The 17,388-nt window shown below is 32.4% G+C and overlaps 1 protein-coding gene across 1 annotated transcript; it reads right to left on the minus strand.

Moving 5' to 3' along the window:
* Positions 1-5,001: 5,001 nt before the first annotated feature.
* LOC141700104 (uncharacterized) lies at positions 5,002-7,832 on the minus strand. The gene is made up of 3 exons (XM_074503878.1): positions 6,880-7,832; positions 6,315-6,384; positions 5,002-5,064 (listed from the first exon to the last, which is right to left on the minus strand). Exons 1-3 carry the CDS (start codon positions 7,830-7,832, stop codon positions 5,002-5,004), a joined length of 1,086 nt encoding a protein of 361 aa, XP_074359979.1.
* Between the last annotated feature and the right edge of the window lie 9,556 nt (positions 7,833-17,388).

Raw genomic sequence — 17,388 nt, forward strand, 5'->3', positions numbered from 1 at the left:
TTTTTCGAGCTTGTTGCCACATTCCTGTTGCAGCATAGATCTAAGAAATATCATATCTTGATGTTTCTTCTTTGATCATATTGCCTTAGAGATATATTCCATAAAGATATAATTTTGATATTTTCCAAAAATGAAATATCTCTTTTATTTGTTTTAAAAGACATGATTTTGCTAGTTTGACTTTTTGACTTTAATTTGGATCAATTAAATTCATGTCCTAATGGAGAGGATCTACGTGTACTTAATTTTATGTTTAATCGTATAAATACCAAAATAAATAATATATTGAAGATATCATTTCATTAAAATAGTAATTTGAATATTATTTATTAAAAGATATAATTAATTTTATAAATATATATATATAAACCAAATCAAACCAAACATACCCCGTATATCCCGCTTAACGTAGGGTGTGGGGAGGGTAAGATATACATAATCTTCCCTTCATTCTGAATTTCAGAATGGAGAGATTGTTTCCCAAAACACCCGGGCTTGTGTGTGCGTGTAAAGATACGTAAAAAATGAGATGAACAATAAAACATATATGCAATGAGCCATACAAATTTGAAACAAACCAAAATATGATGACTTAAATTGAAGAGATTCGAAAGAAACCTTAGCCCATGGCATTATTTTATATAAAAATCTGTGTCTGATTGCTAGATACATAAACTAACCACTCCATTTGTTACTTCTTGCGAATAGATGATATGTATATAAATTTATCACTAATAGACTAAGAAATATGTAATTTAGAACCAAAATAAACACACAGACATGTATATTAACATTTTAATATATATAGAAACACAAGCATCCTCTTATTTTTCAAGTTTAGACTTAACTAAATAGCATAAAACTATTGTATTAATTGTGTATGTAAAGAAATAGAAATGGAGTATATACGAAGAGGAATGTTCAAACTCTTTTCATATACAAATGATTTTTAATCTAATTTCTTTACACATATATATAAAAGAAACAAAAGAGTACTTTGGAAAATTATTTATCCTTTACTCGAATACATGTGTGTAACACCCCTCATCCGTTTTAACCTATCATGAATCATGTTATTTTCTTTTTGGAATTAGATTGCACTCTACTTTTATTTAAAAACAAATCATATTAAGAAAGAATATATACACACCAGGTTACTATTAGTTGTTCAACTTGTATACACATTTTAATGTACATCGTAAATATAGTTAAAATAGATTAATTTCTTTTTTCAATATGTACATAAATATATGTATTTATATATAACTATTAAAATTAACAGGGTTTCTCAAAAATACGCGTATTGGAGAAAATAGACATTTGCACCCTCATATACAACTTAAAGTAACCTCCTCTACAATTTTTGCAACCTGTATGCAATTTGAAAAAACTTTCTCTATACCCAGGTATACAACATTAATAGTATTTTGATAAATAAGTTAAAAACATGAGTATTTTTGATATATTCCCTAAAATTAATTTTAATTACATCTTTACAATTTTGGGAAGTAATATAAAAATTTGAACTTTAAGTATTTACTATGCATTAATTATTGTACCAAAATGAAACTATGTTTTCTACCGTTTTTGATAATTATAAAATACGGTAAAAGACCCAAATTCATTAATTTAGGTTTATCACCAAAGAAAATTTTGAAGAGCCTAATTTTATTTTCTGCAATTATGTGTCACATGATTTAAATAATCATTTTCTTTGGATCACGTCTAGGGGGCATCTACAACATAAGATAGCGAACGAATGAAGATTACGAGAATAAATATGATGAAGCAATTACAAACAGATTTCAAAATGATGAAACAGAATGAAACGATAAAGAGCATAATGAAACGAAATTAAATGGAACACCCATCCTATCGTCTACCCAAACTCACAGGTCAACCTAAGTAGGTTTTCTACAAGAAAGAACCTAAGCTCTGATACCATCTCTGTAACACCCCCTTCTTAAAATAGAAGGGAAATATTACTTATAATCCATAAACCTGCAAACAGAGCACTAATATATCTCTAAATAAAAAAAATTAAACAGTCTAAAATCGTCAGAATAATATTAAATCTCCAAACTGTTTAAAACAATAATATAAATTCTGAATTCTCTAAATAAATAATTAAGTCTAAATACTGATAAAGTCTGAAATCCTAATCAAGAAAAAGGGTAGCTCTCCATCGCACAGCCCCCGATCCCCCTAAGCACCTGTCAGAAAAAGAATACGGCATGAGCCAAACGCCCAGTACGGATTTGGAATGCAATTTATAAAACAAAGAGATCAGAAATAAACAATCAGCAATTTATAATAAAAGAACAGTTTTAAAAATAAGTAAAGCTGAAACAATGAGGGACTAGGATATTTCATACCGAGATCAGAATAGATACAAATACACACATCATAGGGTACCTAATGCGTGCAACAAAATGGATAACGTGTACGACATATACAACGTCACCATAAATCAAATCACAAATCAAAATCTGGGTGCACCCACGTATCCTGAACAAATATCAAATGCGCAAAAGCTCCTCCCAAGAGCTAACAGAAGGATACGCCGTGACCAATCACACTGTCACGGAAGTGTCATGTCACTGGTGCCGCAATGACATGGCTGTAGTACCCCTACAGCTGGTTAACTCGGTATACCCTAAATCACTAAGGGTTCAAAATAATATTCTCGCAAAATTTAAAATCACTTGAGACAAATAATTCAGATTTCCAAAACAGAGGGTGTCATAAGTAAATTTGAAAATCGCATAAACAGATATTTATAATTTTCCAAATCAATTTTTAAAACAATTTTCAGAAGTCAAAATATCCAAACAATTTTAATGGAGCGGATAAAATATGAAATTCAACAAAGCGGAGATATTAAATTTCTAAGAAGAGGAGTGCTGAATAAAAAGGGGACAGAATCCGTATCTCGAATGTCGCAACTAAAATAATATCAAAATCCGTAAACGATCTGCTAAAACCCCGACCCGTGATCTAAATACAAAATTATAATTTACAATTAATATACATTTTATATATTCATTTATTAAGTAATCAGTACTACTCATAATTTATTTACAAAATTATTAATCATACTACTTGCCTCGTGAACATAACTACATGTCACTACAGCCATAATGTAAATATTTATTAATTTATCAAGTTAACTGAATCCAGGTGAATGTATATATACTAGTTTATTATCAAGCCAGGACATTAATTATGTTAAAAAAAACCAAACTAACAATCACACTCCAAAACATGGATAACCCTCCGGGCAAAGATTTTGGAGTCTCTCGACTACCTGATCATCTAATCTCCTAACACACATGTTACTTTATTAATTAACTAACACAAGTCAAGTCAAAACAAAGCAAAAGTAAAAATAGAACATAAGTTCTTAATTTTACTATATAATAAATTTACATAGCTTTTGGAACTCAAAATACACATATAGTTTACATATATTATGATGCAAATTACAAGATATGCTATTGATTACCTAAGTCATTTTATAAAATTTTCGAAACCAATTTTCAAAACATCTACCCAAGAATAAAACAAAATAATAAGTAATTATGCAATAAACTTAATATTAAAATAATTACCGCATAATAATAACAATCAATAAAATATTAAAACACATCTTAAACTCAGCTGAAGGGTGGAGACGGAAACCATTAATTTGACACACTTTAACAAAAGAAAAGTACTAAGAAGTCATGTACATACTATTATATCTTAAAAATAATTCTTTGTTGATGCAGTAGAACCCAAACCAGGAGGAAACATTATATTAATAAACTAATATCCTACAAGATGTACATTGTTACCAACAATTTGATATAAAAAGAGTACCTTAAATATTGACAGAGTAGAAAATTTCACTTGTTAATCTCTCTCGCACCTGTTTCTTTCCCTTCTGCTATGCTTCGCCGCTCTCAATATTCTCTTTGTTTAGGGTTTTAATACAAGGTTCGAGTCTTTGTTTATATATATCCACAGATCATTAAATACAAGTAGGAGTCTAAATTCTATCTCTATTATAATCCCTTTTTTTCTAATTATTATTGTTGTTATTATTATTATTATTATTATTATTATTATTATCATTATTATTATTATTATAATTATTATTATTATTATTATTAAAATTTACATATATTACATATATACCCCCTTAAAAGGAAGCGAAACTAAAAACTTGTACCTGAATCGAATAAATGCGGATATTTCTCACGAATAGATTCTTCTAATTCCCAAGTAGCCTCTCTCTCCGAATGATTCTGCCACAAAATTTTCACAAACGAAATAATGTTCTTCCTCAAAACTCGCTCCTCTCGAGCTAAGATAGCCTCAGCTTCTTCCTCACAAGAAAGATCCTCTCTAATCTTATGTAATGGATATTGAACTACGTGTAGTGGATGATATTTGTAGCCCCTCAAAACTGTCACATGAAATACATTATGTACATGAGATAGTTGTGGCGGCAACGCAATTCTATAAGACATTTCCCCCACTTTCTCCATAACATCAAAAGGTCCAACATATCTCGGACTAAGTTTTCCCTTCATACCAAAACGCTTAACACCCTTACAAGGAGATACCTTCAAGAACACATGATCACCTGGCTCAAATCCCCCAAACTTCCTATGTTGGTTCGCGTAACTCTTTTGACGAGATCGAGCTTCCTTCAAACTTTCTTTAACTTTCTCTACCTTCTCATTAGTGAATCTAACCAACTCTGGCCCTTCAATGACTCTCTCACCAACCTCATCCCAACAAGATGGTGCCCTACATCTCCTACCATACAGAGCCTCAAATGGTGGCATACCAATACTCGAGTGCTAACTATTATTGTACGCAAACTCAACCAGATACAGGTACTTGTCCCAATCACCTGTCCACTCTAACGCGCAAGCCCTCAACATATCCTCCAATATCTGAATCGTCCTCTCTGACTGTCCATCGGTCTGCGGATGATAAGCTGTACTAAAATTAAGCCTCGTACCCCAAGCCTGCTTGAATCCCTTCCAAAAACGCGATGTAAATCTCATATCCCTGTCAGAAACTATCGACACCGGCACACCATAAAGTCTAACAATATCTCGCTGAAAAATCTCTGCCAACTCATGAACAGGAGTAGTCTCTTTGATAGGCAAGAAGTGAGCGGACTTAGTGAGTCTATCAACCACCACCCATATAACATCATTCTTCTTGAAAGTCCTCGGCAAATGAGTTACAAAATCCATAGTAATATTTTCCCACTTCCAAACTGGAATATCTACCTGTTGCAACAATCTACTAGGCCTCTGATGGTCTATCTTCACTTGTTGACATGTACGACATTTTCCCACAAATTCTGCTATATCTCCCTTCATTCCACTCCACCAGAAATGCTTCTTCAAATCTCCATACATCTTGGTGGAACCTGGATGAATAGAAAATGAAGAACTATGAGCCTCCTTCAAAATTTCCTCACGAATCGTCGGGTCTGCGGGCACGCACAATTTACTACCCAACCACATCACACCCTCATCATTGACATAAAATTGTGTTTGCTTTCCACCTGCCACCTCGGATCTAATAGCTTCCAAACCTGTATCACTCTTCTGAACTTCCTTAACCCTTGAAACAAGATTCGGTTCCACTTTCAAATTTGCAATGCTACCACTTGATCCTCTAACATACAACTCAACACCCAAGCGCTCCAAATCTGAAATAAGGTGCGGCTGAGTAATAAGAGATGCAACACTCCCCAAGTTCTTCCTACTAAGAGCGTCTGCCACTACATTCGCCTTCCCCGGATGGTACTGAATATTTGCATCATAATCCTTAAGAAGTTCAAGCCACCTCTGCTGCCTTATGTTAAGCTCCTTCTGAGTAAAGATGTATTTGAGACTCTTGTGATCAGTAAAGATGTCACAAGTCTCTCCATAAAGATAGTGTCTCCAGATCTTCAAAGCAAAGACCACTGCTGCTAACTCCAAGTCATGGGTAGGATAATTCACCTCATATGGTTTAAGCTGCCTAGAAGCGTAAGAAATCACTTTCCCATGTTACATAAGAACACACCCCAATCCTCTCTTAGAAGCATCACTATACACCTGAAAACCTCCACTCCCTGATGGCAACACAAGTATTGGAGCTGACACCAACCTCTTCTTTAACTCTTGAAAGCTCTTCTCACGATCATCATTCCACTCGAACTTAATTCCCGTTCTCATTAGCTGAGTCAATGGTAAAGCTATGGAAGAGAAACCTTCCACAAAACGCCTGTAGTAGCCTGCCAAACCCAAGAAACTCCTTACCTCCGTCACATTGCTAGGTCTGGGCCAATTAGTAATAGCCTCGACTTTTGCAGGATCCAACTCAATGCCCCTACCAGATACAACATGCCCCAAGAATGCCACTTCCTCCAACCAGAATTCACACTTGGAAAATTTCGCAAACAACTTCCTCTCCCTCAAAATTTCAAGTACAGTACGTAAATGCTCCTCATGCTCCTCTCTGCTCCTAGAGTATACCAAGATATCATCGATGAAGACCACCACGAATTTATCCAGATAATCATGAAAGACCCGATTCATCAAATCCATAAATACCGCTGGTGCATTCGTCAACCCAAAGGACATCACGAGAAACTCATAATGACCATAACGAGTGCGAAATGCAGTATTCGGAATGTCTTCCTCCCTAACTCGTAACTGATGGTAACCAGATCTCAAATCTATCTTCGAAAAGTACTTCGCCCCTTGTAACTAATCAAACAAGTCATCAATGTGTGGCAAAGGATACCTGTTTCTGAAAGTCACCTTATTCAACTCCCTGTAGTCAATGCACAACCTCATGGAACCATCCTTTTTCTTCACAAACAGCACAGGAATGCCCCAAGGAGACACACTTGGCCTAATAAATCCTCTATCCAACAACTCTTGTAACTGCTCCTTCAATTCTTGCAACTCAAGTGGTGCCATTCGATAAGGCGCCTTAGAAATAGGCTCGGCACCTGGAACAAGTTCAATAGTAAACTTCACCTCTCTATGTGGTGGCAAACCTGGTAGCTCATCGGGCAACACATCTTCATACTCCCTCACAATTGGATAATCCTCGATGCGAGGTTCATCCTTCGATGTATCCTTCACGAAAGCAAGGTAGCCATCACAGCCCTTAGACAACAATTTACTCGCCTTTAGAGCAAAAATTAACTTAACATCCCCCTTCGGCTGAGACCCTTGGTATACAAATTCTGGTTTATTTGCATCCCCAAAGATCACCCTTTTTCCTTGACAATCAATTGTGGCACGATGTTCACTCAACCAGTCCATGCCCAAAATAATGTCAAAGTCATGCATCTCCATGGGAAGCAAGTTAACCTTACATCTTCTATCTCCAACAGCTATCGGACACTCTCGATACACATCAGAAATAACAACAGAATTCCCCATCGGGGTAGAAATAAACATATGAGGATATAATAATGAAGGTGCAACGCCTAGATGACGAACAAATGATAAAGACACAACAGAATGGGTCGAACCAGTATCAAATAACACATAAGCATCACGTCTACCAATAAGAAGTGTTCCTGAAATGGTACCTGAATTAGCTGTTGCTTGATTTGCAGTCAATGCAAACACTCTGGCTGTAAGATTCTGCTGACTGCCACTACCACCGCCAGTTCCTCCTCCACCAGTGTTACGTGACACTGTGCAATCCTTTGCCCTATGGGACATGCTACCACACAAGAAACAAGCCCCAGTCTGTCTATAACAAGCTCTACCTGGATGATGTCCACCACATGTAGCACAAGGAGCCACTGGAATCATATTGGGGTTTCCCCCATATACTGAGTAACGGCTCTGCCCCTGCTGACGATTCTGCCACTGCCTAGGCTGCTTCTGTCGTTGAAACTGTTGATTCTGATTCTGACCAACATACTGATTCCGGCCGTGGAATAACTGACCATCCCTATTCTGATTCTGTCTGTGCCACTGTCCCTATTAACCATTCTGACCTCCATACCACTGTCTACTCTGTGCAAAACCCTGATCATCCCTAGTCCTCTTACTACCACTATTAGACCTGGAAGTCCTGAAATCTATGCGCTCCTTCTCAACATCCTTTGCTGCATCAGCCGCCTCTGCCACATTATCAAATTTAAAAGAAATTATGGAACCCCTCAGATGAGACTTCAACCCCCATTTAAATTTATCAGCCTGCTGCGCAGCAGTCCCTGCAACTGTCCCAACAAATCCAGCCAACCTTATAAACCTCGCCATATAATCAGTAATGCTCTCATCCTGGTGCTGCATAATAGAATGAAACTCCCTCAAATAAGCCTCCCTATCAGCATTAGAAAAGTATTGCTCATAGAATACTTCCTTGAATCCCTGCCATTCCAAAGCCTCAGCATACTGCTCCCCTCTAGTAGCTTTCACTCCTCTCCACCATCTCTGAGCATCACCCTCCAACTTATGCACAGCTAACCTGACCTTCTGAATCTCATCACAACCCAGTGCATCAAAACTCTTCTCGAGATGAACAATCCAATTTTCAGCATCAATGGGAGTCGATGCTGCACTAAAAGAGTCTGGTTTCTACTTCACAACCCTCTCCAACCATACAAACGGCTCCAGCTGATGGCCCTGACCATTCTGATTCTGATTCCCATTGCCATTCTGATTTCCTTGTCCATTCTGGTTTCCATCGCCATTCTGATTTCCTTGTCCATTCTGATTTCCTTAGTTTGCCAAAGCCTGCTGTACAGCCTGAGCCACTGCTTGCCCTATCATCTCAGTAAGCTGAGCGGGGTCAATATGAAAATGATCACGTCTAGGGGGCATCTACAACATAAGATAGCGAACGAATGAAGATTACGAGAATAAATATGATGAAGCAATTACAAACAGATTTCAAAATGATGAAACAGAATGAAACGATAAAGAGCATAATGAAACGAAATTAAATGGAACACCCATCCTATCGTCTACCCAAACTCACAGGTCAACCTAAGTAGGTTTTCTACAAGAAAGAACCTAAGCTCTGATACCATCTCTGTAACACCCCCTTCTTAAAATAGAAGGGAAATATTACTTATAATCCATAAACCTGCAAACAGAGCACTAATATATCTTAAAATAAAAAAAATTAAACAGTCTAAAATCGTCAGAATAATATTAAATCTCCAAACTGTTTAAAACAATAATATAAATTCTGAATTCTCTAAATAAATAATTAAGTCTAAATACTGATAAAGTCTGAAATCCTAATCAAGAAAAAGGGTAGCTCTCCATCGCACAGCCCCCGATCCCCCTAAGCCCCTGTCAGAAAAAGAATACGGCATGAGCCAAACACCCAGTACGGATTTGGAATGCAATTTATAAAACAAAGAGATCAGAAATAAACAATCAGCAATTTATAATAAAAGAACAGTTTTAAAAATAAGTAAAGCTGAAACAACGAGGGGCTAGGATATTTCATACCGAGATCAGAACAAATACAAATACACACATCATAGGGTACCTAATGCGTGCAACAAAATGGATAACGTATACGGCATATACAACGTCACCATAAATCAAATCACAAATCAAAATCTGGGTGCACCCACGTATCCTGAACAAATATCAAATGCGCAAAAGCTCCTCCCAAGAGCTAACAGAAGGATACGCCGTGACCAATCACACTGTCACGGAAGTGTCATGTCACTGGTGCCGCAATGACATGGCTGTAGTACCCCTACAGCTGGTTAACTCGGTATACCCTAAATCACTAAGGGTTCAAAATAATATTCTCGCAAATTTTAAAATCACTTGAGACAAATAATTCAGATTTCCAAAACAGAGGGTGTCATAAGTAAATTTGATAAATCGCATAAACAGATATTTATAATTTTCCAAATCAATTTTTAAAACAATTTTCAGAAGTCAAAATATCCAAACAATTTTAATGGAGCGGATAAAATATGAAATTCAACAAAGCGGAGATATTAAATTTCTAAGAAGAGGAGTGCTGAATAAAAAGGGGACATAATCCGTACCTCGAATGTCGCAACTAAAATAATATCAAAATCCGTAAATGATCTGCTAAAACCCCGACCCGTGATCTAAATATAAAATTATAATTTACAATTAATATACATTTTATATATTCATTTATTAATTAATCAGTATTACTCATAATTTATTTACAAAATTATTAATCATACTACTTGCCTCGTGAACATAACTACATGTCACTACAGCCATAATGTAAATATTTATTAATTTATCAAGTTAACTGAATCCAGGTGAATGTATATATACTAGTTTATTATCAAGCCAGGACATTAATTATGTTAAAAAAAAACCAAACTAACAATCACACTCCAAAACATGGATAACCCTCCGGGCAAAGATTTTGGAGTCTCTGGACTACCTGATCATCTAATCTCCTAACACACATGTTACTTTATTAATTAACTAACACAAGTCAAGTCAAAACAAAGCAAAAGTAAAAATAGAACATAAGTTCATAATTTTACTATATAATAAATTTACATAGCTTTTGGAACTCAAAATACACATATAGTTTACATATATTATGATGCAAATTACAAGATATGCTATTGATTACCTAAGTCAGTTTATAAAATTTTCGAAACCAATTTTCAAAACATCTACCCAAGAATAAAACAAAATAATAAGTAATTATGCAATAAACTAAATATTAAAATAATTACCGTATAATAATAACAATCAATAAAATATTAAAATACATCTTAAACTCACCTGGAGGGTGGAGACGGAAACCATTAATTTGACACACTTTAACAAAAGAAAAGTACTGAGAAGTCATGTACATACTATTATATCTTAAAAATAATTCTTTGTTGATGCAGTAGAACCCAAACCAGGCGGAAACATTATATTAATAAACTAATATCCTACAAGATGTACATTGTTACCAACAATTTGATATAAAAAGAGTACCTTAAATATTGACAGAGTAGAAAATTTCACTTGTTAATCTCTCTCGCACCTGTTTCTTTCCCTTCTGATATACTTCGCCGCTCTCAATATTCTCTTAGTTTATGGTTTTAATACAAGGTTCGAGTCTTTGTTTATATATATCCACAGATCATCAAATACAAGTAGGAGTCTAAATTCTATCTCTATTCTAATCCTTTTTTTTCTAATTATTATTATTATTATTATTATTATTATTATTATTATTATTATTATTATTATTATTATTATTATTATTATTATTATTATTAAAATTCACATATATTACAATGTATAATGGGTGCGATAGAGAACTAAATGGAGGGGAATAAATATATTAGAAACAACAAAGTGGCCGTCCATTGTAAATGATCACTTAACACCCTAATTGATATGGATACTCTAGTTATATGAGTTAAACATATTCTTAAATATTGAATAAAAGCTCATATATATGCATAGTGATTTATTAGGTTGTGATATGTTACACCAAATTCCAACACATGATTTTATGCATGATAGTTGAAAATATAACAAAATGATTAACATGTATAGACTATAATAATACTCAAATTACAGTGTCTACTTGGACCATCAAACCATGAGCTAAATTTTTTACATCTGAAATGTTAAACACCAGGTGTATGTTTGTTTCTGAAGTTATGACAAGTGAGGATAAGATTTTGATATAAAACTATGAAAACACACATACTCATTTTTAAGTTGTTGAAGGATTATTATTTCAAAACCATAAAAAACCCACATAATTATTTTGATATTATCTTTGTTCAAAACGTCTCTGAACTAAATGTACTTAGATGATAAAATTTCCAAGACAAGGAAAAACTGAAACGCATCTATAAATGTATTTGGAAATAAAAGTAAAAAATATGGTAACAACACTCATCCCTTTTAACCTATCATGAATCATGTTATTTCCTTTTTGGAATTAGATTGCACTCTACTTTTATTTAAAAATAAATCATATTAAGAAAGAATATATACACAACATGTTACTATTAGTTGTTCAACTTGTATACACATTTTAATGTACATAGTAAATATAGTTAAAATAGATTAATTTCTTTTTTCAATATGTACATAAATATATGTATTTATATATAACTATTAAAATTAAGAGGGTTTTTCAAAAATACACCTATTGGAGAAAATAGATATTTACACCCTCATATGCAACTTCAAGTAACCTCCTCTACAATTTTTGCAACCTGTATGCAATTTGAAAAAAGTTCTCTACCCAGGTATACAACATTAATAGTATTTTGATAAATAAGTTAAAAACATGAGTATTTTTCACATATTCCGTAAAATAATTTTAATTATATCTTTACAATTTTGGAAAGTAATATAAAAATTTGAACTCTAAGTATTTACTATGCATTAATTATTGTAACAAAATGAAACTATGTTTTCTACCATTTTTGGTAATTATAAAATACCGTAAAAGACCCAAATTCATTAATTTAGGTTTATCACCAAAAAAAATTTTGAAGAGCCTAATTTTATTTTCTGCAATTATGTGTCACATGATTTAAATAATCATTTTCTAGAATAAACCTGAATCCTATACATGTTTTCCATACATAAAAAAATACATGGTAAATTGGCAGAAAAGATTTTTTATGTTGAGATATATATTAGGAATTGTCGACAAAAAGGTGGTCTGCTCTGTGTAGCTACACAATTCCATATTCCAAAACCTTAATGTGTGGTTCCCTAGTTTCTCAATCATTACTTTGAATTAATGCTCCTCTATAAATAGCACAGCTAGAATCACTAAATTTATCACCAATAGACTTAGAATTATGTAATTTAGAATCAAAATAAACACATAAACATGTATATATATTAACATTTTTATTATATACAAAAACACAAGCATCCTCTTCTTTTTCAAGTTTACACTTAACTAGCTAGCATAAAACTATTTTATTAATCGTGTATGTATAGAAATAGAAATAGAGTATATAAGAAGAGGAATGTTCAAACTTTTTTCATATACAAATGATGTGTAATCTAATTTCTTCACACTTTAATATATATATGTAACACCCTAGTCAACCTGGATAAGAAATGAAACTTATGTTGAGTTTATAAGGAAAAATACTACTATCATCTGTACCAACAAATTATGATGTGTTGGGGCATGTGGTGGGCTAGTGGTTACCCAAGTTGTATGTATTTGGTACACTAGGCTTGGACTAATTTTGAACTCTGAATCATAACTTGACATGGTTCTTGAAAAACACTTGAAATTTGGGTTTTCACATAGGCTATCAAAGCCGCCTCTCGAAATTTTGAAGCATAAATTTGTCGGAGGCTGGTTGTATTATCCTACAATGGACAGAGATACGGAGGTGGCCCCAATGGCTAGAGAGGTACGACTTGGACTTATGGGCTATTTGTGGACCTATGGGCTCTTTGTTTGGCCTGATGGGGACATCAAGAGTTTAAGAGGGGGAGTTTGTAACACCCCGATCCAATATCGCTAAGAATTGGAACTTCGGTTCAGTTTAGAAGGCAAAGTACTACTATCATGTGGACCAGCAAATCATGATATTTTGGGAACTTGTGGCGACTAGTGGTTGCACAAATTGGTTACATTTGGAACGGTAGGCTTGAGCTTATTCGACACGATTTTCGAAAAAGATTGAGAATTAGAACAGGTTTGTCATAATATGTGTATTAACACCTGTTATGTTATGATGACACCATATATTTAACCCCTAAAGAATACCTATGGCAGATTTTTTATATTTAAAATATAACCAACTATGGACACAACCAAGTTCATGCATATATTAGATATATGCTTTAGAGTACATCAACACCAATTTCAATTTTTTTACATCTAACAAAGTGCGTGGAGAAATAGTTTTGTGTTTTGTGTGATTATAAACTTCTTAATCTATTAAACAAATAAAAATTGAACAATAAATATGAGATAAAATTTATAAAATTAGAGTTTTCAATGAGATGAATGTCTAATTTGTGTTTCTTCTCTGTTAAAAAAAATTCTTCTAATTCGTCTCCCAAAATCTATAATATACCATTATAAACGAAACATGATTTCGTTTCATCGATTGATTAACACATTCGTAAAAAGTACACTAACACCTTCCAAAATAAAGTTTAAAAAAAATCAAGTATCTAATATAACTACAAATTGTATGAATTCTTATCCAACTTAATATCTAATTGCACTCGTACTCTTTCTTATCTTTTTTGTAGGAAACTAAACACGTTCAAAATTAATTTTAGTAATTCGAATTATAATATAAAAATATATTTAATAAATCAAAAAAATTAAAAAAAATATTTAAAAATCTAATATCAATCTATCTATACTATACTATACTATTATAAGTAAAATATAGTTCTATTTGGTTGATTGGTTAACACTTTCCAAAAAAACTGCATTTTTCATTAAAAAATAAAAATAAAATTCTACGCTACAAAGTACCATGACTCAATGTATGCCCTCCTTCTCAACAAAAATCACTTTTAGTTCATTGTGCAGACTAAAAATATATATAATTAATTTAAAAAAATTTATATAGACAAGCTATACATCCATTAGTCCTTTCACAATCCTTGGAGAGATGGTTTAGCCAAAGTTCCCACACTCAGCACACTTGCACGTCGTTGTCACATCACTCGCTGTTGAAAACCTACTTTATTAGCCATTTAATTATATCAAAAACATATTTGGATAAATTATGAAATAAATTTGAACAAAATAATATAAAATAATTTATATTAAAAATAATATCATAATTTCAAAAAATTAATTATTTTATTTCATAATTATCTTTTATAATAAAAATTAAATATAATAATAATAATAATAATAATATGATAATAAGTAATAAAATTCAACCATACATCACATATGTTATATGCTACATTAAGGCTAATAGGCTATAGACTATGATTGAAGGCGGACCCATGATATTCTAAACCTACTCGGCTAGTGCAAATTTTTTATTTATCAATCCTATATAAAGATAAGGGAGCAAACTAGCATATACATGTAAAGTAAAGTAAAGAGTTCAAGAAAAATAGGTAATAAAGTATTAATTTAAGCTGAAAAAATAAAGCAAAATTTACTCACAATATAAATAAATATTTGACCTAACACTCATTAAGTGCATTAAAATTAAAGCATACACATATTTAATTCAACCATATATTGGTACTCACATTCAATCACTTGCATTAGATTTAATTATAAATAAAAAGAAAACTTCATAACTTCAAAAAAAGGAACAAAATAAATCAATCAACCCAACTTATCAAATAAATAAATAAATAAGTTACATAGTTAAAGAGCAAAAGTGGATTCTAGGATGATTGATGACCTCATAAAAATACCTCTTTTTTTGTTTGCAGTAGTGTAGCCGAAGAACGTGTCAGTGTGTTTTTTTCCTACTTTGTTTACAACATTAAATATGGAAATGGACTCCCTTACTTTTTCGAGATAATGGCCCATTTAGTTTTAATATTATTATGTAATTGCTGAAAATCCAAGTGGCTTTATAAGTGGCCTTCTCAAATATTTAACTGGTCTAATATATTGCTGGCTGGAATCATATATAGGATTTTAATGGGCCTATAAAATTTCATCTCGCTAGGAACCAACCCTTGCCATTGGTTAGGTGGGTCATTGTGATGGGCTGTTTGCCTAATACCTTCCTAAAATATAGTTAACAAGACTTTCAAAAATATTATTAATATTAAAAATAAGAAAAACATATATTTCTGACTCTTCTAAAATGAATTCAAATTATAATTCTCTCCGAATCGGAGACCAAATAATATCACAATCAATTAATTCTTAATACTTAATACACATCATATGGTCATAAATACTTTATTTAAAAATTAAATTAAAAATACCTGAAATTGGTAAAAACATAAAACATACATTCTTTTACGATTTTAGATAGACCAGCATGAAATAGGATTCCTTATATTGAAATAAAAATTTTTATACTTAAAAGCGCCGATAACTAAAAAAATGATATTTTTGAAGTAAAAAAAAATTTGAATTTTGTTTTGTACACTAAAATTTTTGTTTTAAAATAAAGAATTAATAGTGTACATATAAAAACAAGAGTAGTTAAATGACATTTTTAATATCTTTTGATTTTAATAATATAGTATTGACAAGTGATGATATTATTAAATTTTAAAATAAATATATGACAATCGTTACATTCATTATGAATAATATTCTAAATCTTAATATTTTAAATATCCGTCAAAAGTATAATATAAAAAATATAATATAAAAAATATATGTATTATTAATTTCAATACTACATAGTTATTATATTTTATTTAATTATGTTTTATCTTTTTTTATTTTTACAAAATTTATTATATAAATAATAATATTATATTATAATCACGCTGTGCATGGCACGGGTTACACGCTAGTATATTATTGTGCTTACAACTATGAGAGCTCGACTATAGACTATTAAACGACAAGAATTATGAGTGTCACAACTCTCATATCATCTCCCGATCTAATACTTAATACATGTCTATCAAATCATTTATAAAAATTACAATTCTTCTCCTTTTCTAACATCCAAATCGACAACTCAATGCATACCAGACCCGACACTCCACCTAGGCCAGTCCGAAAAAGTTTTCAATTTGGTACACATTAGTTTTTTTACTTGAATCTATAAAGGATATTACAAATACCACCTCTTTTTGGATCAGGTTAAATTCTTCTTCTTACCCGCACAGACAGACATACGGAACCTGGGTAATGCCTCTGCAATTCCGGATGGTAGAGCTCTTATACCATTTTTAACATCAAAGCCCCGGGTCGAATATATAACAGACATAACCTACTACTTTTATATCTATCAATGTGGGATGTTACCGTTATAATTCCTATGGACACAACTAAAGGTTCACTACTCCTGATTCGTTATTTTACAAGTATAATGAAAATGTTCGCGATTCCCTTGATTGGGTTAAGCTCTCAATGACATATGAGCCATCATAATAAAAACATATTACAACTAAACAAACACAACAAGCATAAAAATTACATTACCCTTGGATAAACGGATTAGCTAGTCATGAGATGATAAAACAAACATACATTAACATTGTAAAAAATACAACTTTATAATTTACTTCGAAATCCGGACGAATCTCTTCGCGGCTTTTTATATTCTCCAAGTGCCCCTCAAGAGTACGACTATCTAATTATATTCTATTCTATAATACAATATATTACAATTCTTCTCTATAATATCTCTAAACCCTAATAAAATAAAGAGTTTTAATGATTTCCAAGAAAATGGAAGTAATATTTTAGAACTTGAGTTATGGGTGAAACATTGTTATA

The sequence above is a fragment of the Apium graveolens genome, unplaced genomic scaffold, assembly GCF_009905375.1.
Source record: "Apium graveolens cultivar Ventura unplaced genomic scaffold, ASM990537v1 ctg178, whole genome shotgun sequence".
NCBI classification, from domain to species: Eukaryota; Viridiplantae; Streptophyta; class Magnoliopsida; order Apiales; family Apiaceae; genus Apium; species Apium graveolens.